The sequence below is a fragment of the Anolis sagrei genome, chromosome 2, assembly GCF_037176765.1.
Source record: "Anolis sagrei isolate rAnoSag1 chromosome 2, rAnoSag1.mat, whole genome shotgun sequence".
Taxonomy (NCBI): Eukaryota; Metazoa; Chordata; class Lepidosauria; order Squamata; family Dactyloidae; genus Anolis; species Anolis sagrei.
In genome coordinates this window covers 65,873,701-65,897,654 of record NC_090022.1, presented here as the reverse complement: position 1 = coordinate 65,897,654, position 23,954 = coordinate 65,873,701, and the positions used below count along the sequence as shown (strand labels likewise).

Here is a 23,954-nt window from a genome sequence, read left to right as displayed (position 1 = left end):
TCTGTCAGCTCCAGCTCCCCATGCAGGGACATGAGAGAAGCCTCCCACAAAGATGGTAAAAACATCAAAACATCCAGGCATCACCTGGGCAATGTCTTCGTAGATGGCCAATTATCTCACACCAGAAACAACTTGCAGTTTCTCAAGTTGCTTCTGACATAGAAAAACAATCACTATCACAACAACAGCAACATATTTCAGGCTTGCAAATCTGAACTTAAATTTCTAAATATATAAATGAGCATCTGTATTGTGGAATTAATGCAATTTGATACCACTTGAACTGCCATGAGTCACTGCTATAGGAACATAAGAGTTGTGTAGTTTGGTGACCCACCAGCATTCTTTGGCAGAGAAGGCTAAAGACCTTGCAAAACTCCCATAAGTCTGTAGCATTGACCTCTGGCAGTTCAAGTGGAGTCAGTCAGAATGCATTAATTTCTAAAGCTTAGATGCGCTCTTAGTATTGGTGCAATGCTCATCAGCCTTAGCCAGTATGATCGGTAGTCAAAGAGAATGGGTTTTGTAGGCCAGATGTCTGGTGGGAACCTGATGAGGGAAGGCTAACATAGAAGATTTTCTAAGGGTGATTCCATACAGCATCAAAATGCAGATTTTAAAATGGGGGGGGGGGGAGATTAAAAAAAAAGGTAATATTGTTGTGTCCTTGAGTTCTAATACAATGGTCAAATAATATAGAAAAGCACTCTTTCTGCTCAGTGAAAAATACATTCTGATATCATTCAAATATAATGATGTAAAGAATAATTATTTGCATGTTACACCAATCCATCATGGCTAAATAGAGGCAGGAAAAAAATAATGAGTGGTAGAAGCAGTGAAAAGCTATTCCTGTGTATATATGAGATTTTGACTTCTTTTAAAACACAATACAATGAAAAAGGATATACACTCCACTTTAGTTTTTAAAAAAATACAAAATACCAAAATCTAGGAAGAAATCTAAATATGGAAAATTTTGGAAAGTCAGTACAGCATGCCCTTGATATTCAGCAGAATTTGGTTAAAGCCTCCTTCCCCCATGGATACCAAAATCCATAAATATTCAAGTCCCATTATATACAATGGTGTAATAAAATGATGCATTTTATTTCAAAAAACATATAAAATGACAAAAAACAGCTTTTATTTGGAGATTTTTTTTGGGGGGGGGGGGATATTTTAAAGCCATGAGTGGTTGAATATTAATTCACAGCTGTGTACACACACTAAAATAACCCCGCTAGAAGGAATATTGGGGCAAGTTATGTAAGAAGGAAGATCAACATGTACACATTATATTTTAGTACTAGGCCGATTCTTGTCTCTCCCCTGCCCATAACATTTTTTAAAAGGCATAATTCAGAGTAAGCGTTTATTTGCTTTTTCTCAGTTCCGTAACTATTATGAACCATTTTATTTTATTTGTGATTAACACTGACAGCTTCCAAATAATTATGATAAAAAGGTATCTATATATTACCTTGTGGCTAATATATGTTTGCTATTATATATTTTTGCTTTAGTTATAACCAAAATGTCTATAGTTTTACAGCATCGAATTACAGTTACCAGTTCTTTCCTATGAAAGATAGTCCATACCATTTGCTATTGGCTATATTTCATAGGAAGGAACTGGCCAAATCACCTTTGAGTATTCTTTGCCAATGAAAACCCTATGAAAAAATCATGGGGTCACCATAAGTACATCATAAGTGAAAGTACAAGTACACACTGCAAAACAAAGTATTTTTCCTATAATCATTTAAAATGATTGATTCTAACATTCTTTACTTCATTGTTATGTAATAATAGCTTCTGTTTAAAAAATAATCAGAACCAGGCTGCAGTGTCTTCCTTTCTGTGAGTTTTTGATGTCTGCTCATCCCAAAGTACAGAACCTGCATAAAACAGTCCAAACACACTTTCAATACAGCATGCTTTGTTCTAAGTCAGGGAGGTGAGGTCTCTTTTTACTATGTGTCTTTCACAGATGATTCTTTTAAGAACATGAGGATACTGAATTGCACAGTATTCAGTATCCTCATGCTCTCTTCTTTCAAACAGAAAAATAATGTAAGGATACTTTTCCTGACCATTTCAGATTGCTAAATGAAACTGACATATTTCAACATTTCACTCCAAAAATCTGATTGATACTCTAGTAGCACTAGAAACACTTCAGAGTTACAGTGGCTCAGGCCCCTTCCACACTACCCCTATATCCCAGGATCTGATCCCAGGTTATCTTCCTTGAACTAGATTATATGAGTCTACACTGTCAGATAAATAATCTCTAATAATAATAAACTGAATTTGATGTGTGGATCTTCTGTTAAGTAGAAATTTATCAGCTTTTTAAAACTAATATTCCAAGCTCATACATAAGATCTACATAGATAAAATGACAATCTACAATTGGGTGGATTGTTTGGAGACAAAACTACAGGGCTTATTTTCTTTACATGGCAGCATTTAAGTATGTATTCTCTTTGTCTCAGTCCTTCTACAGTTATCGTTTACTTTGTTTTATTAGGGCTCTAATAGCTGGTGGGTCTGTTTTATTTTAGACGCAGAGTGCTGGCCATATCAAATGGGATTGAACACATTGGAAATCTTCGTTGGGAGCTGGCGCTCTGTCTACTGGCTGCCTGGACTATCTGCTACTTTTGCATTTGGAAAGGAACAAAGTCAACTGGCAAGGTAAAAGTGGTGCTTTGGAATATTATCTAAGGGTTTGGTATATTGCCATTGTCACTTGAAATCAATGTTGATTAGCATGGAATTCCTCATCAAGGAATTATAGAGTTTTAAGAGACCATGCATGCCATCCAGTCCAACCTCCTGCCATGCAAGAAAAGCACAATGAAAGCATTTCCATCTCTTTATTCTTCTTGATTTGTAATATAGATTCCTAACCAAAGTCTTTCCTTATGCATGCAATTACACAGTTCTCTTTAAGGGGAAAACCAAAAGCAAAATAGGTGCAGAATAATTTGACCTTTTTGGTATGACCTCTTAGATTTGTAGCGTCCTTGCTGAGCAGCACTCCCACTGCTTTCTTGATCATTCTATTGCTTCAAAGATGTCTGAAACAAAAACATTTTGTTGATTTCTTAGCCAGGCTTAGCTCCTTTTGAATTTTAGCCTTTCTTGGACAATGTAGTGTCAAAGGCTTTCATGGCCAGAATCACTGGGTTGTTGTAGGTTTTTTTCGGGCTATATGGCCATGTTCTAGAGGCGTTCTCTCCTGACGTTTTGCCTGCATCTATGGCAAGCATCCTCGGAGGTAGTGAGGTCTCTTGGAACTAGGAAAATTGGGTTTATATATCTGTGGAATGACCAGGGTAGGACGAAGAACTCTTGTCTGTTGGAGGTAGGTGTGAATGTTTCAACTGCTTGGGCTGCATATTTGCGCTCTTCTTGTTGGTATCATAAAAATAATCACATCATTTTCCTCTTCCTGGTATATATATAATTGAATTGCCATGTGATTGTTCTACCTTTGCTGAAAATCAGCAGTCTTTAGTAACTTTCCATGATTAAGACACATGAAAAGGTTGCATTTAAATACTGTATACGCTCGAATATAAGCTGAGTTTTTCAATCCTTTTTTGGGCTGAAAAGGCCTCTCTTAACTTATAATGGGGTGAAGACTGATGTTGCCCCTGCTTTTAACAGCTCTTTCCAGCCATTGCTTGCAGTATATAATATATGTCTCTCTCCTCTTTCCCTTCCTTAACAATGTGTTTTCTTTTCCTAAGCCTCCCTCATTCCGCTTCTCCTCCCCGGCTGGAGTTGCCCATTTTGGAAATTCTTATTTTTAAAAAAGATGGAGAGAGAAAAGAAGGAAATGTTTTGAAAAGGGAAAGGAGGTGGAGCTTGTAAATAATATATAGATTTCACCCCTAGAAATCTTTGCAAGCCCTGTGTTATCTGTATATATCTATATGCATATTCATCTTACATATGCATTTCCCCTAAAATCTTTTGCAAGCCCAATTTCTGTGTATCTAAATGGGTCAAGCTAACAGAACAAAATTTACAGAGAACCTGGAAGCAGCTGTTTCCGATATTATAGGATCTTCTATAGAAGGCTATAATGCAATTGTATTCCCCATAGTCACCTACGGATGTGAAAGCTGGACCATAGGGAAGGCTGAGCGAAGGAAGATAGATGCTTTTGAACTGTGGTTCTGGAGGAAAGTTCTGAAAGTGCCTTGGACCACCAGAAGATCCAACCACTCCATACTTCAGGAAATAAAGCCAGACTACTCATTTGAGGGAAGAATAGTAGAGGCAAAGATGAAGTACTTTCCACATCATAAGAAGAAAGGAAAGCTTAGAGAAGACAGTGATGCTTGGGAAAATGGAAGGAAAAAGGAAGAGGGGCTGACCAAGGGTAAGATGGATGGATGGTATCCTTGAAGTGACTGGCTTGACCTTGAAGGAGCTGCTGGTGGTGACAGCCGACAGGGAGCTCTGGTGTTGGCTGGTCCATGAGGTCACGAAGAGTCAGAAACGACTGAACAAATGAACAACGACAACCTAGAAGGCTTTGACTTGTTTGTAGACCCTGTGGAAAGATCCTCGAGTATCTGTATCCCAAGATACTATCATACAAGCTACCTACCAGGCCTAAATGAAAAATTTCTAATTCAGATACAGGAATATCTCAGATTATTTCAAGAGAATCCATACAGTGATGAAACTATAGCAGCAGGCCACAAATTATCTACAGCCATAGCTAATGCTAAGAAAGACGGCTGGATAGAGCTGCTTGAGAATCCTGATATGTCCAAGAGTAGTTGTAGAGCCTGGCATTATCTAGATGTGTTAACTTTATATGTGCATTTTTGTTCCCTTGAAAGTGTTCACTGGCCTTCGCAAACCCTATAGATCTATAAATATGTTTCTATATATGCATGTTTCTCCTGAAGTCTTTGCAAACCATATATATATCCATTAATCTTTTAAAGCATTTTCGCCTTAAATATTTGTTAATTTCTTCTACAGATAAATAGCCATTTTCGCCTGCAAGCCTTTGCAGTCCTTATGTAACTATGTATCTATATCTATCTATATACATTAATTTTATGTATGAATTTCCCCCTCATATGTTTACAGGTCTTTGCAAATCCTATATACATATAGATATCTAGAGATTTCCATGTACCTGTATATCTATCTGTATACATTATTTTTATATATGAATTTCCCCTTACATGTTTACAAGTGTCTGCAAATCCTATACAGATATAGATATTGATATAGAGGTACATACACACACACACACACACACACACACACACTAGCTGTGCCCTGCCACGTGTCCTCCTCTCTTTCCTTCCTTCCCTTCCCCTTTCTCTACTTCTTCCTTTGTCTCCTTTCTTCCCTCCCAGTTTCCTTCCTTCTTTCACTTTTAATTTCCTTTTCTCCTTCCTTCCTTCTTTACCTTTTCCTGCCTTTCCTCTATTTTTCTTTCCTTTCAACTTTCTCTTCTTCCTTCCTTCAGTACCTCTTTCCTTCCTTCCCTCCTTCCTTCTTTCCCTCCCTCCTTCTCGCTTTCCTTCCTTCCCCCTTTCCCTCTTTCATTCCTTCCCTTTTCCCCTCCCTCCTTTCTTGTCTCCTTCCTTCCTGTCTGTTCTCCCCCAATACCATGGTAGAGTCTTTTCTAACTCTATTCTATGAGTCTATTTAATATAGCAATATATATAATAGTAATATATAAAGTATTGTATGTGTGTGTGTATATATATATACACACACACACACAAACATATAAACCAACCAGTGATCCAACCATCTATATGTGTGTGCGCGTGTGCGCGTATGCATGTGTGTGTAGGCGTGTGTTTACACTGACATATAATCCAGTCCTAAGTAGATAATCTGGATTTTACATGGCAGTGTGGAAAGGGTTACTTTGGGTGCATCTACACTGTAGATTTAATAAAGGAGGATGAAGCTGGTGAGTGCGGGGGGGGGGGGGGGGGAGAGAAAAAGGAAGGAAAGAAAGGGAGGAAGGAAAGGGAGGGAAGGAAAGAAAGGGAGGGATGAGTGATGGAAAAAAGGAAAGGGAGGGAGGAAGTAGGGGAAGGAAGGAGGGGAGACAGGGAGAGAAAGAAGTGAAGGAAGGAGAAGGAAGGGAAGTAGAGAAAGGGAGGAAGGGAAGCAAGGAGGGAGGGAAGGAGTGGTTTGGACTGGATGGCCTTTAGGGCTCCCTTCCAACTGATTGGCCATCTGTTGTGAGGGCTTTGATGGTGTCTTCCTTTACTGCCAAATGAGTTGGGCTGGATGGTCTTTGGGGCTCCTTTCCAAGCAATGTCAGTTTCATGTGTCCCTATTACTCCCATCATTCCTCTTTCCCGCATGCTGTGGGAGTGTGTGTGTGGGAGACAGAGAGTCAGAGTGTGTGCACAGAGTGTGACCCACCTCCCTCTTTTTTCCTCCCCCCCTTTCTTTCCTCCCCCTCCTCCTTCTCCTCAGCCTCTGCCTTTTGATCCCTTGCCTTAATGTTAGTTAGGGAGCAGCAGCCATTGCAACTACTGCTGCTTTGGAGCCCTCCTCCTCCTCTTCCTTTTGATACCGCGGCATATGAGCCACCTCACTACCACTCTCCCTTGCCCATTAGGACCCTTCTCCTTCTCCTGCCTCAACTTCCAAGGACTGCGAAGACAAAGGGGAAAGTGAAGTAAGGTGGCCTTGCTTGCTGTGTCCTCAGCACATGTTGTCTTTTTCCTATATTGAATTTAAAGGTGTTTTGTGAGGGGTTTTCAGTGATGGTCACTCCTTGGATTGTGAGGAGTCTTGTTGCCAAATTTGGGGTCATTTGGCACCATAGTATTTTTGTTTTTAAGGTACTCATTACGGACAGAGCATTTTCATATATATATATATATATATATATATATACACACGCACACACATACACGCATGCGCGCGCACACACACATACACACACACACACACTATCCCCTGCCATGCGTTGCTGTGGCCCAGTCTGGTGATCTGGAAAATAAAGTAATGAGAAAGTTTTAGTTTCTAATATATGTCATTTCTTTATGTTTGTATTGATGTAGAGATTGTCTGGTTGGCCTACTCTGGAGCATGCAACATAGAATTGTCCTTGTTTAGGGGTCCCTTTTAAATCTATGATACTATATCTCTCTGTGTGTGAGTCATATATCTCTCTCTATATCTCTGGCTGGATGGCTCTTTGTCAGGAGGACTTTGATTATGTTTTCTTGCCCTGGTAAAGGGAGTTGGACTGGATGGCCTTAAGTATTTTCTGTTGATCATGGGGGTTCTGTGTGGGAGGTTTGTCCCAATTCTGTCATTAGTGGGGTTCAGAATGCTCTTTGATTGTAGGTAAACTATAAATGCCAGTAACTACAACTCCCAAATGTCAAGGTCGATTTCCCCCAAACTCCATCTGTGTTTATATTTGGGCATATTGAGTATTCGTGCCAAGTTTGGTCCAGATCCAACATTCTTTGAGTCTGCAGTGCTCTCTAGATGTAGGTGAACTACAATTCTAAAATTCAAGGTCAATACCCACCAAACCCTTTCAGTATTTTCTGGTGGTCATGGGAGTTCTGTGTGCCAAGTTTGATTCAATTCCATCGTTGGTGGAGTTCAGAATGCTCTTTGATTATAGGTGAACTATAAATCCCAACAACTACAACTCCCAAATGACAAAATCATAATTTTTTGAGTGATTGTCACTCCTTGTGTTTTGAGACGTTTTGTTGCCAAATTTGGTGTGATTTCGTTCATTGGTTCTTTTGTTTTTAAGGTACTCATTATGCACTGAGCATATATATATGTATATGTATGTATATGTATATATTTAGAGAATAATTAGTTAGATAGTTAGATATATATGAATATAGATATATAGGGCTTGCAAATATTACAGGGGGAAAATGCACACACAAATCTATATAGACATGTCTAGATATGAATATAGTTATATAGGGCTTGCAAATATTGCAGCGGAAATGCACACGCGCACACAGATGTCTAGATAGATATAAACATAGATATATAGGGCTAGCAAATATAGCAGGAGGGAAATGCACATATATAGAGAGAGGATTTGCAAATATAGGACTGCAATTTATCCCTTTCCACAGAAAACCATTCAGATCCAAGGTCAAGTGGAACTCATCATTGGAGATGATTTTTAGGATACTTTTAGGATACTGTATACTTTTGTGATTTGTTATTCCTCCTTCCCTTTTTGTATGCATACATATTTTAGATAATATCCCTCGTTTTTGCTTGTGATGTTACAAAGTGCCATGTACAATTGTTGGAGCAGTACTATTATTGTTACTATTACTACTACTACTACAACTAATGCGATAGGAAATACTGCTTAAATGACATCCTGTTCAAGATGTATCACATAACACAGTGGTTCTCAACCTGTGGGTCCCCAGATGGTTTGGCCTACAACTCCCAGAAATCCCTGCCAGTTTACCAGTTGTTAGGATTTCCAGGAGTTGAAGTTCAAAACATCTGGGGACCCACATGTTGAGAACCACTGACATAACACCTGCAGTTTCCTGATAGTTTGGAGTTTGTATGAATGTGGAGAGTGACATGTTTAATTGAAAGTGTTGTTGTTGTTGTGAATGGATAATTCATTCCATTTATACTCTGCAATGGTATTGGCAGGCACAAGAGAACTAACACCATTTCACAAAGTAGTTGCAATAAATCAAGGATGGGCAACTACTAAAAGTGCAAGGGCCAACCTTTGTTCCCCATAGTAGAGCCACACAGCTTAACATTTACCAACATTTCTTCCACTCTCAGCATTTAACAGATGAGGTGCCAGATTGTCTTAAAGCAATATGATCTAGAGTTTTAAGCATTTAAACATTCTTTGGTTTTGTTTTATAAAATGGCTAGCTGAGCTGCCTTGTGTGCCATCTTTTCATATTTTGACCTTGATATTGGCTGTGAAACTAAACAAAAAGAGGGAGAGATGTTGTGAGCCAGAATCTTTTGTCAGTTGCAGGAGATAGTAGCAAAAGACAATGTTGTATTCACTCTTGATTAAAATTCCAAAATTGTAAATGTCCTCATGGATTCAGCTGGAATTGTGATAGCAGAAAGCAAAATATATTTCTGTTGTCACTTTTGCTAGTTCCTTCTCCAAACATTATTTTTCTCCTTTTTGTGCTAGTAGTACAATTTAGAGAAAAATGAAAGACAGGAAAATCTCCCAAGTGATACAGAAATCAGCAAGGATGGCGCATGTTGTAGTTTCCAAGAGATCCTGTGTATCTTCTGCCTTCTCGTTCTCCAGTAGTTCCATCAGAAGGAGTTAAGTTTTCCCTGCCAGCAGTTAAGACTCAGTCAGTAGTTCCACAGAGACTTTTTTTCAATAGTAGACTACATAAAGGCTCTAATGGATTCAATGAGGCATAAAGAAAGTGTAAAAGGACAGCAGAAGAAAATAAAAGAGAAAGATGTGCGAAAAAAGGAGAAAGGAACTAAGCCCTATTGTAAGGTCCCAGGAAAAGGAACTAGGCAGCAATGATTATATCTCCTGAAGTGTCTTTTGTTTCAGCTTGAAGTAATAGCAGAGAATAGTCCTTCATAGTGAGACTTTAACATGCAGCTCAAGATTTATCTCTGTATTCAGAGGAGGAAAGTAGAACGTTCATGCAGTGCATGCAGAGTTTTAGCCTGCCAGCCTCTTCACTCTGAAGTTTTAAAACATTCATTTTCTTCTTCTTCTTCCCTTAACACATTGCCGAGCATTTAAGGACATCTCTCAACTACTTGCTGTAGAAATCTGTGCACTGGACTGGAACATGTTTTTCAAGCAATAGTAAACTTTATATGCCCCCAGCCCAAAACTTCTATTTTGCAGGTAGTTGACTGTAATGACATACAGTTTTTGAAACTAGATTTAATATTTGTCTAATACTCATGAAAAGCAATACAAATTCATCTTTAAAGTTTGTCAGGATATGTTTTATTGTAAAAATGTCGATGTAGGGTAGTCTGGAGGTCACATCTTTTTAATGTGTATGTTAAATAACATTTCTGAGTGATGATGGGTGAGAGTGGCATCATGCCGCACACAGATATTAGTCAGTCCCAGTTAGCCAAGTATTGTAATTATTTGATTATTTTAGTTTTTCAACAGTATATTCATACCTTTATGCTGCCCTAGTTTGGCAGGGACAGCCCTGATCAATCCTCTGTCATCTCTCATTTTTCCACTGTCCTTTACAAGTCTCACTTGTTTTCAATTCTGCAGGAAGGTAGGGAAGGGATGGAAACTTGATCCTTCTCAGGAGACTACACCCAAAGCAAACTTTCAACTTCTCTTCATCAATAACTTTCTTGTTAATATTGTTTGTTATTTTGACTATACTCTGATGTTGCTTGGCCACATGTACCTCAGTTTTCTTCTGTGAAATGTTGGTGGGCATAAAGTTTCAATTTTAAGAATGTGGTATCTGGGGGAGATGGGGTGAAGTAAAATTTTGAACTATGGACCACGGATAAGAGGACCCATGCCTGGTGAGTGTTTCAGATCGAAGAACACACTCACCAGGTGAAGACAAGTTACAGAGGTTTATTTTCAATCTGCCAGAAAGAATGCAAGTATGGCTGATGCCAAAATGTACAAGCATAAACATAAATGCAGACAGCATGGATTTTTAAGCAGTTCAGTTTCCATTCAAGCTTCCTGTTCCATCCTCAGATTGGGTGAGAAAAGGGTGAGAGAATGGGCCAGCCTGGGCTCACTCTCTGATTGGCTGGGCTCCACCAATATCACTGGTTCCAGGCAGGGATTCCCTTCCAGCTGGGAGGGGATGGCTGTGGTTTCTGACAGCATAATCAGTTGTGGGGAATGCCCTTCTAGGAGGGGACAACCCTAGGAAGTTCCTGTGACTATATTTGGAGGACTTAGGGGGCTTCTGACTAGCATAATAGTCCAGCTTTGAGTGATAAAGATGAGTTTATGATACTAAACTGATCTCAGCAGGTCATATCACCCCAACCTTTGTTGAGGTTATGGTAAACTGCTGTCAATGCACTTGATTTAATGTGATCCTATCACTTCTCTTCATTTTTTATCTGATATCTTACATTAGACATTTAATGTTAGATATCTGAAACAACATTTCATGATAAAAGCAATTATAAGGAGATTTTTTTGTGTTTATTTTCTTTTGTATATAGAATAAACTTGTAAAGATACTCTACAGAATGTGAACTATTATTTTAAATCATTATTTTGCTTTTTTTAAAAAAATAATGTCAGTTCTTTATTACCTGTTTTTAAATTATGTCACATGTGTCATATGTTAATTATAAATTATTTTTAAATGCATAATTTTTGCAAGAACCTTTTTACAAAATTTTGAAATACATTATACAAAAATGCCTAAAATATGGCTGGAAATCCCTTTGATATACCAAAAAATAAAGCAACTAATACCTGTTATGGTTAAAAAAGAAGAAGAAGAAGAAGCAAATGCCCTTGTTATTCCAAAAAGTAACACAATGCGTGCAATATCTTTCTGTGTGAATGTTAGAGTATTTCTTTAAAGGAATCTTTAAACAGGCAATGAATTCCTATTGCAGAAGAGATGAATGAGCTTACATGGACGTTGAATATCAGGCATTCTGAAATTTGGGGCTGAAGAAATTTGGGGAGAATATGCATGCCTTACATAGACTTGTTCATAAGGGTGAAGTATTAGAAGCCAGGTAGGAAGGCAGCAAAAGGACCAATGGATGAAGGGGAACTGTGTGAGGCTTGCAAAGGGCCTGGCTTCACTCTTGCTGGTCAGCCCTTCTCTTACCTGCATTACCAGAAAGGAAGGAAGGGGATAGGCCAACCAGCAAAGTGGATGCTCAGCCTCTCCTATGTGCTTCAGGGCAGCCCTTTCTGGGCTACATCCAACTCATGAGCTGTATGTTCTGCAGGTGTGATCTATATTGGGAAAATAATGCAGTTTGGCACCACTTTAATTGCCATGGCTCAATGCTATGGAATCATTGGAGTTGTAATTTTACAATGTCTTTACCAAAAAACGATGCTGCCTCACCAAACTACAAATCCCATGACTCCATAGCATTGAGCCATGACAATTAAAGTGGTGTTAAAATGCATTAATTCTACAGTGTAGATGCACCCTATGTCATGATAGGGTTGGATGGAAGTACTTTCTGGAACTAACGGACTTCGTTGTAACTTACCAGTGACTTTGACTGAATCAGCCCACTCCAAGTAGCCACTGGATTTTTAAAATATAAAGAAGCATAAAGCTAAACTTTGTCTGAGCAACACAGTCTTTCTGACCTCTTGACATGTACTTGAATTTTTTGTTCTGCTTGCTATTCTTTTGTTGTCTTTGAGGTTTAGTTTGGTCTTCAAACTCAATTTCTACCTGAGCCTTTGATCTTTCCTCCTGATTTATCTTCAGGCTTTCACTGATCATTTTGTTTGTCCAATGGCTTTTATTCCTTACTTTCCTCTGATTGATTCCTGTGGCTTAGCTCTGACAATTGGAACATCAAGGTTTGCTCAGCTATTAAAGAAAGAAAGATGCCAGTCCAATAGGCCAAGGAGAACTTGTATGCTGAGGTGCTACAAGAACGCTAATCATAGAATCATAGCATACAGTTGGAAGAGACTACAGTGATCATCCAGACCAACTGCTTGCCATGCAGGAACTGAGTGGAAGTATGGTCAGGTAAAAGAAGGAGACTGGATGAAACAGTGAGCAGAAAAAAATCTTCTCTTCAGATATTACTGCATACTGACCTTGGCATCATGAAGCACCCTGCATCTTGCCTTCTTTATGACCTATGGTCTAGTGCAGGAGGAAATAACTTGGTGCCCTCCAGACCTTTTGAAGTACAAATGTTACATGCTATAAAGGAGATCAACGCAATCTTTGGCAGGGGGGACAAGCAATCTCACCCACTGCCCACCAGCGCGAAGGGTTAACGTTCAGCTGGACACTACTTTAACGATGATAAATGACTATGACCAGGGGGAAAGACTCTCTTATCCCACCTCAGTAATATATTTATTAAATGACCAACTGTGATGTAGTTATTGACCGATGTATTTGGTAGATTCGCCGCCACCACCTCAATTATATGTCTGAGGAAAACATAAGTGTGAATGTGAACATAGGTAAAGTTTGTTCAAGCCCTAAGTGCTTCTTTAATGACTGCTTCTCTTACTGACTGGACTGAAGGTAGATTTCTTTAGGCTAGCTGAGATCTAATAAGATACACAGACCGAGGTAGACACCAGTTTAAAGATGAATTATAAACAGGTTTATTTTAAAACTTGGTGAACAAATCAACTCTTCATAAGAGTGGTACAAAACCTTAATGCGTTTAAGAGGCTTAGCTGGTTTAGACAAGCAGTCTTCTCTCAATACTTTAACTTTTGTTTCCTGTGAGTTCCTTGCTTCACACTGGCCCTTACACTGACACAGTGTGTCCTTGAGAGCAGCCCACTGACTGCCTCACAGAGCAAAATATGCTTTCCTTCTCTGACCCTTCTTTGTACAGTGAACCAGGAACCTTTGCCTTTCCTATGCTCTAACTACAAGGCTCACTTCAAAAGTTCTCCCTGTCTAAATTCCTCACAGCTCCCTCTTCCTAAAATACTTCTTCACTCTACGATGTTTAAAACTCTACTCCCCCAGCTTGTCAAAAAGACACAGCCTTTTCCCCTCTAAAACCTAACTCCTCCCCTGACTGTTCTAGCCAATCAGGAGTTGGCTGACTCCTCCCTCTTGCCTCTTAGCTCTCTTGCCTATCTCTGAACATGTCAGCCACTGTCTTTCCTGGCTTCGGCCTTCCTGGCAAAAGGTTAGATTCATGACACATGCCTTACAAAACATGGCTAACAATCAGAGATTATTGAATTCCAAAATATCTAGAAGACACCAGGTTGACTGCACCTGGTTTAATGTTATGCATATGCATATACTGTGGGCCTTTCCCATCAATTGGGATTTGTTTCTCATATCAATTAGAAGCTCCTGGTGGTGCAGTGGGTTACACCATTGTGCTGGCAGGATTGTTGACTGACAGGTCAGTGGTTCAAATCTGGGGAGAGTGGGTTGAGCTCTCTCTGTCAGCTCCAGCTTCCCATATGAGGACATGAGAGAAGCCTCCCACAAGGATGGTAAAACATCAAACATCCGGGCATCCCCTGGGCAACATACTTACAGATGGCCAATTCTCTCACACCAGAAGTGATTTGTAGTTTCTCAAGTCCTCCTGACATGGAAAAAAAATCCATTATGTATACCAAAATCTGTGCATGCTGAAATCCCATTACAGACAGTCTCCAGGTTATGAACAAGATAGGTTCTGTAGGTTTGTTCTTAGGGTGATGTAAATTGGAACAAGTGCATTTTAAAGTGAAACTCCAGCAATTTCTTTTAGTTTTGGGTAGCATAGGGAAAGGTTAACACCTCTGACGGAAAGATTTCGCCTCACTTTCCGTCATTGTGACAACTGGATTTTGAAAATTTGAGGTTATCATGGAAACAAGGATTGGTGAAAAAGCTTTGGTGGAGACACCTTTAATCATCATCATCATCATTATCATCATTTTTATTTGTACCCCACCACCATCTCCCAGAGGGACTCAGGACAACTCACAAAGCACTCAAAGGTTTGATCACATAAAATACAGAAAATGTAAAAAAAACAATAACATAAACTTCACAATGCCCTTTTTCCTATGATAGCTCTTACAGGAGTAAATTTCCCTTCCTAGTGGTCAATTTCATTTCACTTTTTGTTGCCTTGGCCCCATTTGTAACTATGAGTCATATGAAAGCCGGATGTTTGTAACTTGGGAGCTGCCTTTATACACAATCGTTAAAATGTGGCCCTTATATAAAATGGTATAATCAAACTGTTCATTTTTAAATCCTATGTATGCGTATGTGGCATTGAATTGTGCCTTTTTGTGAACCACCCTGAGTCCCCTTTGGGGTGAGGACAGGATATAAATGCAATAAATAAATAAATATATTTTAAAAAATGAGAGGGATATTTTCAAGCTGTGGATGATTGAATCTGTGCAGGAGCCCCCAAACTAAGGTCTGCAGGCTGGATCCGGCCCTCAGTGATACTTCCCTGGTCCCTGCTCTAAATTCTAGAATGCTGCTGCATCTATTCACATCCTGCTGCTAGCACCACCACCACCTTCTTGCTCCTTAACTCTTCTTTCTGTTCCTTTCTTCTTCCTATCTCCTGTGAAAACAGAGGGATCCTCCCCACCCTCCTCTTGTTTCTTAAATCTCTTTTTCTTTCATCTCCTCTGTCTATTTTTCTCCTGAAATGGAGGGAACCCTTTCCACCCCTTTCTTGTTCCCTCCAAAACGGAGAGCTGAAGGAGAGGAAAAAGAAAAAGAATGAAAAGGTGGTAGGAAAAGATAGGAAAGAAGGGAAGGAGAAAAGGAAGAAAGAGAGGTAGGAAAAAGAGGGGACGAAGAGAAGAAAGGGAGAAAAAGGAATATAGATAGAAAAAGAAGATAGAAGGGATTTATAAAGCATGGCATAATAATTTGAACCTCGGACTGTAGCTCTGAATCCACTAGGTGACTTTAGCCAAGTCACACTCTCTCAGCCTAAGATGAAAAGAAAGGCAAGATTCCTTTGCATAAATTTTGGCAAGAGACCTCTGTGATAGGGTTGCTTTAGGGTCGACCTGAGTCTGAAAGAACTTGGAGGCAGACAGCAAAAACCACCACCTATAGTCTGCCCCCCCCCCCAAATTGTCTGAGGGACCATGGATTGACTCTCTGCTTAAAATGTTTGAGGACCCCTGAATTGTAGATACAGAATCTGTGAATATGGAAGGAAGCCATACATAGCTACTGAGGACTTATCTAAACTGTAGAAAATGGATCTGTAGATATTATCTTGGTTGCTTTCTCCTTAGTGGATATGCTAAAATGACTGTAGCTAGAACTCTTTAGATATTATATATATCTATTCTAAGCATTGATATTTTATAGTTGAAATTTTGTTTCATGTTTCAGATGGAGAATGTGTTGGAATGACTGGTACTCGTTTTTCAGAGAAATATCAAAACTACATTTTTATTAAGATGTGTATCCAACCCAGTTATAAAAGCAAAATTTTTTAAAAGAAGCATCCATTAGCTTAATAGTTTGTTTCATTGGTTGCTATTACTAGGAGAAAGAAATCTCTCAACAACAACAAATTTGTGTTTTAACAGTGTTTTATCTCTTGTTTTAACAATGTTATACTCCTGCTCAAACCACATTGCATTTCCCAAGACTTTGAATGATTTTCTTTTGTTAGAATGAAACTCATTCTTTATGGAGAGTGATATCTTTACTTTTTATGTCATGTATAAAGCAAGGAAAAAGACAGTATAGATAAAAAGGAATGTTGCAATTAACCAAAGTTGGGTTTCTTTTTTGTTTTCCCATCTCTCAGATGGTGAGAGGACTCAAAGAAGCAAAAATAATTAATTACAACAATACAAATTGACATCAGTAAACTTATATTGAGAAGAGTAAATAGAAATAAGAAAATATCATAAAATACTAATATTTAAATAACACATAATTACAACCCCCCCCCCCCCCACAAAAACACGTTCATACCGACATACATATGGAGGTAATCGAAAAAGCTTTTATAACAAACAAATATGGCATCGGGGAGCTTCCTGATACTGAGGCCAAACACAGCTTCAAGAACATATGAAGTATCACAAACATTCACAATGCCACAGTCGAAAAGGCATTGGGTACATACTAAAGAAACAAATGTTACTCGGATGCCCAGCATGTATAGGAACAGGCAAGGAATCATCATTACTTCTTTCCCCCATTAACACATGGGATATTTCCTTGACAGAAAGAGAACCTGGGAACAAACAAGTGATCGCATAGAACCACATACGGTTCAGTTCAGGAGAGTCTGTTCTCGATACTGAGAGTCCTGGTACCAGGGCTAGGGAGGAGAAGAGGGCAAAATCGCATGACCGAATGCCGTGTCTGTCCTATGCCTAGTGTCCAGTCTGTAATGAGACACAAACATCAAAGAATTGGCCCAAATGGCCGCTTTACAAATCGAGTCCAAAGGGATCCCCCTCAAAAAGGTGGTCGAGGCGGCCACAACCCTGGTTAATTGAACCCGAAGGACCGGTGGTGGCTGACAGCGGGCCAGCTGATAGCACAGTTCAATGGTCGAAGCAATCCAGTTAGATAAACGCTGGGATGATACTGGCAGGCCCAGCTTGTCCGGTGCATAAGCTACAAAGAGTCTCTGGGTCTTTTGGGATCGAGACGTTCTGTCCCTATAAAACAATAACGCCCTTTGAACATCGAGAAGGTGTAGCCTCTTCTCTGTCGGGGTGGACAGAGATTGAAAAAGGAAGGGAGAACAATGTCCTCATTAACATGGAAGGGGGAGACAATCTTTGGCAAAAACGATATATCCATGAGGAGAACCGCACTATCCACATGGAAAAGCAGGTATGGCACGTCCACCCTTAATGCCGCTAGCTCAGATGGAAGACGGGCAGAGGTAATTGCCACCAGAAACGCATCGACATTTAGAGAGCCCGGGAGATGCAGCGCCAACACTGATATCAGCCGGGTCACACACCAGTCCCAAAGGGTCAAGGAAAGCGCCAACAACTTCCTGGAGCCTGTGCCACCCTGTTTGTTCATGTAGTACATGGCTACAATATTGTCTGTGAGGATTTGGACCCTCCTGCCTGAGACCAAGGGGGCAAAGGCCTTCAGGGCCTTAAAAATCGCCAAGAGCTCCAAGTAATTGATGTGGTGTAACCTCATGTGTAGCATCCTCAGGCAAACATTGATGCATCCATTGTGAGGGTGATCAATGGAGGTTCTGGATGGAACGGAATTTTGCTGCAAACATTTTGCCAAACCATCCACCAGTTCAGGGATTTCCACATGGCCATTGGCGTCGAGAGATGTTTCGAGCCGTGAACCTTGACTGGATTGAAGTGGTCGAGGAACCATCTTTGAAGAGGTCGAAACTGTAGCCTTGCCAGCGGAGTCACCATTACTGTCGAGGCCATATGCCCCAGAAGGATCTGGACACACTTGGCCATTACCGTGCAGGCCTGTCTGCAGTTACAAGCTTCAAGATGGAGTGCCTGGAACTTTGCTTCAGGAGGGTACACCGACTGGGTCAGCGAATCGAACATGGCGCCGATGAACTTTATGGTGGATGTTGGCGTCAAGTGTGACTTCTTGGTATTTAATTGCAGGCCGAGGCTTTCCAGGAGGGAGAGGGTTTTTTGTATCTGGGCACTCAGAATCACCGGCGATTGCGCTGCTAGCAACCAATCATCCAGGTACGGAAAAACCTGGATTTTCTGCCTTCTGAGGTATGCGGCCACTACTGACATACATTTTGTGAAGGTTCTTGGAGCCATCACAAGGCTGAATGGAAGGACTTTGAAACTATACGTTTTGCCCGCAACTCGAAAGGCAAGGAAACGTCTGTGGCCTTTCCTGATGGACACGTGGAAGTAGGCGTCCCAGAGGTTGATGGATGCGAAGAAGTCCCCCGGCCGGAGGAGAGGAAGTATGGACGACACCATCACCATTTTGAATTTTTGGGCCTTGATGAAAGAGTTGAGATCCCTCAAGTCGAGGATGGGGTGGAGGGAGCCGTCTGGCTTGGGAACGGTAAAGTATCTTGAGAAAAAGGCCCGCCCATTCACGTACATTGGAAAGGGAGAAATTGTACCCTTTCGAAGAAGAGTGTTGATGTCAGAACCCATAAGCCTTTAAAGAGCCAGACTCAGTAATATGTCCAAAAGTAACAGTTTATTAAATCAAACAAAAGACTCAGAGACACTTACTTCAGTGCCTCTGGTCAAAACTGAAAAGAAGCAGCAAGATTTAGCTCAAAAATCCAACCACACATCTGAGGTGATGAGTCACCAGGCATCGATGCAGTATGCCAGTCGATCGCCGAATTGTGGTTGTTGTTGTGGTTCAGTGTTCTGACCTGCATGATGGGATTCAGATCCCTGGCTCTCCTGGCCAGTTTTCTGTGCCTCAGCCTTCAGTTGAGCCGAAGTGGTTCTCACAGGAAAGGAATGCAGTTGAAGGCCAGGGCGGCCAGGTGCCTTCTCACACTAATAACAAAACTCTTAGAAGGAGTTCACTGATCGCTGCCAGGAGAAGCTAGGTCAGCGAAGGGTCATGGGGCCAGTGTGGGAATTAGACTGTTTTGATGTTTAGAAAGCCTATTTAGTAGGCTTGGGCGGTTTCGTTTGTTAATTTTGTAATTCGTTATTAATTCGTATTTAAATTAGCTTACGATCCGATATTGAGCCATGCAGGAGTAATTAAAAATCGAAACAATTTTTTCAATTTATTTCGTAATTGTTTCGAAATTGTTTCGTAATTGTTTCGTAATTGTTTCCGTATGTCTGGTGCAAGTTTTAGGGTTGTTGTTTGTTTTATCAGTGATAAATATAAATTATCACACCAACAGTCAACAACAGAGGGAGAGGGAAGCTTCAGAAGTTCCCCCTGTCCCATTTGGAAGGTTTTTTTAGCATATTGCGCAATCGCGTCCGCCATTAACGAATCGATTCGTAATTGTTTCGTAATTGTTTTGCAATTTTACGAAATTTCGTATATTTCGAACTTTTTTAAAGAAAAATTTTGGAATTCTTTTAAAAAACGAAATGCAAAAACCCCCTAAAAACGAAACGAGTTTAGAACCAAATTTTTCTGTAGTTACCCAAGCCTACTATTTAGGGGTTTCACAGATGCTGTAAACCCGTCAATTCAACGTAGCTTGTTAGCCAACAGATTCATGATTTTGTTCCTGCATCGGGGCTCAAGGGGCTTGGACCCAGAGTTTCTCCGTGGGGCTATGGACTATGTTTTTGACCGTTGCTCAAAGGCTTGTGTTTCCTGTTTCATGATTTTTGCTTAAAGGATTGTGCCTTCTTTTTACCTGAGGATTTCTTGGAACTGTACTTTGCATTTACTTATTCTTTACCTTTCATTGGAACTGTTATTCAATAAACTATAAACTCTACAGCTTTGGTCTTGTGGTGCTTGGGAGCAAGATGAATCCTTCTCTGAGTTGCAACAGTTGTCAACGTTGAGGGCTGGGATGGCGGGTTGCTCAAGTTATATGGTGGCGGCATCTATACCGAATGAGGAGACGGTATCGTCCAGGGAAATGTCAAACCTCGGGTGGTTGCCTCCAGAAGCGTGCCTAGCTTGGGGTACTGCTGCTGCTGTGAGCGACACTGTTGTTGCTGTTGCTGCTTCTGCTGTTGCGGGCTCACAAGAGGGTGAAGAGTCTGATGGTATGGGTATTGCCGCTGTGAGGCCCCTTGCCGACATCGTGTATACTGGAACCAACATGTTCTTTGCGCTTGGACTTGATTCTCGATCCCACACTTCGCTGCCAGAAGCTTAAAATCTTGGTTTGCCTTCAGCTTATCATCAGTTCCCACATTGAACAACCCCAGTACATCAAATGGGAGGTCCTTGATGACCTGCCTAGATGAGGTCGATAAGCCCAAAGACCGGAGCCAGGCATGTCTTCTGATGACGACTGCATGGGCTATCATCTTCCCCGCTGTGTCACCCGTGTGCTTGGCCATCTGGATCTGGTGATGTGCCAGAGAGTTTGCTTCTTGCGCCAGGTTGGTCAAGACCGTACGATCTTCTTCCGACATCTGTTGGAAGAATGGGATGGTTTCCCCCCACAAAATCTGCTGGTACGCTCCCATGCACGCACCGTAGTTAGCCATCCTGGCCAGAAGGAGGGTGCCAGAGTAGTTTTCAGCCTACTGCGTCGAACCTTTTGCCTTCACGGTCAGACGGTGTCAAAATATTGTCGACCAAAGGATTGCTCTGCTTTCATGACTACCAAGTTTGGGTTGGGATGGTGTTTCAGCCACTCCAGGCCCTCATCATCCGTCCGGAACCATGCCTCAATCTTTTTTGAAGTAGGCGGTATGGATGATGGAGTTTTCTACGATGCCTGGATAATGTCCAGGAGGTAAGGGAGGAAAGGAAGTAGGGGTGCCGGTGGCACTTTGGCCTGGACCCATTTGAAAACAGTGTCCGTCACAGCCTTGGAAGTATGCTTTATCTCCAGGCCCAGAGTGTCCACCATGCGGGCCATCTGATCCACAAAGGCACGGACATTATCTGTCGGAGATGGTGGATCTGCCTCATACACATCAGATGTTGGAGATCTATGAATGCTCAAAGACAGCACCGAGCCGAAGTGCACCAACGCAGCAAGTTCGCCATCCTCTTCTTCTTTGGCCTTGGATGCAACAGGCGAGGAGGAAAAGAGGGGTTCCGGAGGTGAAGGAGACGGAGGGAGACGAGGTGAAGCCGGTGAGGGTGGCTGTTTTGAGGCTGAGGATTTTGCTGCACATGCCAATCTGGCCATTTGCCTTCCCCTCTCTGGGGTAGCAGTAGCAGTAGCAGGAAAAAGCTCTTGTCTGGCAGAAAGTCTAGTTGGTGGAGGTGGATTTGGCACCTCGATCACCGTGTCCATCGATATCACCGGTGAGTCCGGACGATCCCATTGGGACTTGGCCGGCAGTTGCTCCTCCTGAGAGGGCTGCGGTGGAGGGTTGGGCTGGGCCAGATGGATGGGGCAGGACCTCGCTGATGAGGTGGCTGATGAGTCAGTAGTTGTTCTGCTCGAAGATGAGGAAGAAGAAGGCTGTGGCAAAAACTTTTTGTACGAGGGACAGACAGCGGGGCAGTTGTGGCCAGGCACAATTCCTCATGCGCCCGTTCGAATGCAATGTGCACCGCTGTGGAAGATGGCAGTGTTGCTGTTGTCAACCTCGTGGAGTGTCCCAAACGTACTGTGGTGACAGAATTTGTGGATGAATGTCGTGCCCATACGGTCTCCGTAGTTACCGTACACGGCTGCTTCGACTGCCTCAAAACCTTTGATGCCGTCGACATTGTTGAGCGGGGCTTCTTTGGCGGTCTTTTGCCTGCTGTTGTTGGGCGGACCGAAGGGCCCGGAGCTGTCAAAGTCGATAGAACTGCTGATGTCGATGCAGATGGCATTACCGCTGTCAACGTCGAGGGCACAGCAGATGATGTCGATTTCGACGGTGCTAGAGATTGTTGGTACAGAAGGTACCTCAGCTGGTGAGCTCGATTCTTTCGAGACTGTGCCGTCAAAGCCTGACAATGACTGCAAGAAGCAGCAATATGTGCCTCGCTGAGGCAGAGAAGACACTTAGAGTGCTTGACAGAATCCGGTATCTGTCTCGAACACTGCATGCAGTGCTTGAAACAGGTCGTTGACATCACTGAGAAGTTCCGAAGTGAGCCTTGCGCCAGAAAAACGAACTGCAGAGCGTACGCGTGGGGTGCCTTTTATGCCATGCCGTTCACTGGGTGGGGTTACCGCCAAAACTTGAAAAGTTTAAACTAGAGAAGTTTTCCGTTGGTGCCCATGCAGGCGCAGTCACTCCACATGTGTGCATTCACAGAGACCACAAAGAAAAAAGAATATATAATGCCTGTTGGAAACATTTGAAAACTATGTCAACTGTGTCAAATTTGAAAGAAATCAGGCTCTATCAATAAACTTCAATGGACATTCAAGAGTATAAGTCCAGTCAGTCTTTTGTGCCCCATTGTGTTTCATATGTATGTTTCCAAACTTTTAAGAGTTGAAAATAACCTGAATTTTGTAATGGAACTAGAAGATCTAGGCTATCTAAAGGTTTATGGTACATCCCTCTGAAATTAGAGGGATTATTTTAAAAAACAAGATATTTCCAGGAGTTTCTCTCCTAAACCCTATAATTTTACTGGAAAATTTCTGGAAGACCTGAGAGTTGAACTTAAGAATAAAAAATTAGAGGAGGTAGAAACGGCTCTTTCTTGGAAGGAATGGATACAAAAATTTGATGGGCAAATTTAATAAATTAGAGCAACAAGGTGTCTTGAATTGGTTTGAGAGGCAGCAGCTATATAAATGGAAAAATGACTGGTTAGGTAAAAATCCCATATTTAGAGAGTTAAATAAAATGAAGAATGACTAGGTCAACTTTTTTTTTTCATGTCAGGAGTGACTTGAGGAATTGCAAGTTGCTTCTGGTATGAGAGAATTGGTCGTCTGCAGGGATGTTTCCCAGGGGATGCCCAGATGTTTTGATGTTTTACCATCCTTGTGGGAGGCTTCTCTGCATGGGGCGCTGGAGCTGACATAGGGAGCTCATCTGCGCTCTCCCCAGATTCGAACCTCTGACCGATCTGTTTTCAGTCCTGCTGGCACAAGGATTTAACCCATTGTGCCACTGGAGGCTTTCTGAACAGTAAGGCCTGGCAAAGAAGGCATGGGAGGTGGGGGTGGAGGTCATACTAGCTTGTAGAAAAAAGTCTGGGTCCAAAAGTGTAGTCATTAGTGGTTCATAGGTCAACAACATAAGAGACAATGTTGTTGTTGTTCATTCGTTCAGTCGTCTCCGACTCTTCGTGACCTCATGGACCAGCCTACGCCAGAGCTCCCTGTCGGCCGTTACCACCCCCAGCTCCCTCAAGGTCAGTCCAGTCACTTCAAGGATGCCATCCATCCATCTTGCCCTTGGTCGGCCCCTCTTCCTTTTGCCTTCCACTTTCCCCAGCATAATTGTCTTCTCTAGGCTTTCCTGTCTCCTCATGATGTGGCCAAAGTACTTCAACTTTGTCTCTAGTATCCTTCCCTCCAATGAGCAGTCGGGCTTTATTTCCTGGAGGATGGACTGGTTGGATCTTCTCGCAGTCCAAGGCACTCTCAGCACTTTCCTCCAACACCACAGCTCAAAAGCATCGATCTTCCTTCGCTCAGCCTTCCCTAAGGTCCAGCTCTCACATCCGTAAGTTACTACAGGGAATACCATGGCTTTGACT

At 41.6% G+C, this 23,954-nt stretch overlaps 1 protein-coding gene across 1 annotated transcript in view; it reads left to right on the top strand.

Annotated features, from left to right (window-relative positions):
• The window catches only part of SLC6A11 (solute carrier family 6 member 11), a 121,185-nt gene that overhangs the window by 32,644 nt on the left and 64,587 nt on the right, over positions 1 to 23,954 (top strand). The window contains exon 6 of the mRNA XM_060765930.2: positions 2,571 to 2,703. Coding sequence (XP_060621913.2) covers positions 2,571 to 2,703 — 133 coding nt within the window. The remainder of the gene's footprint in view (positions 1 to 2,570; positions 2,704 to 23,954) is intronic.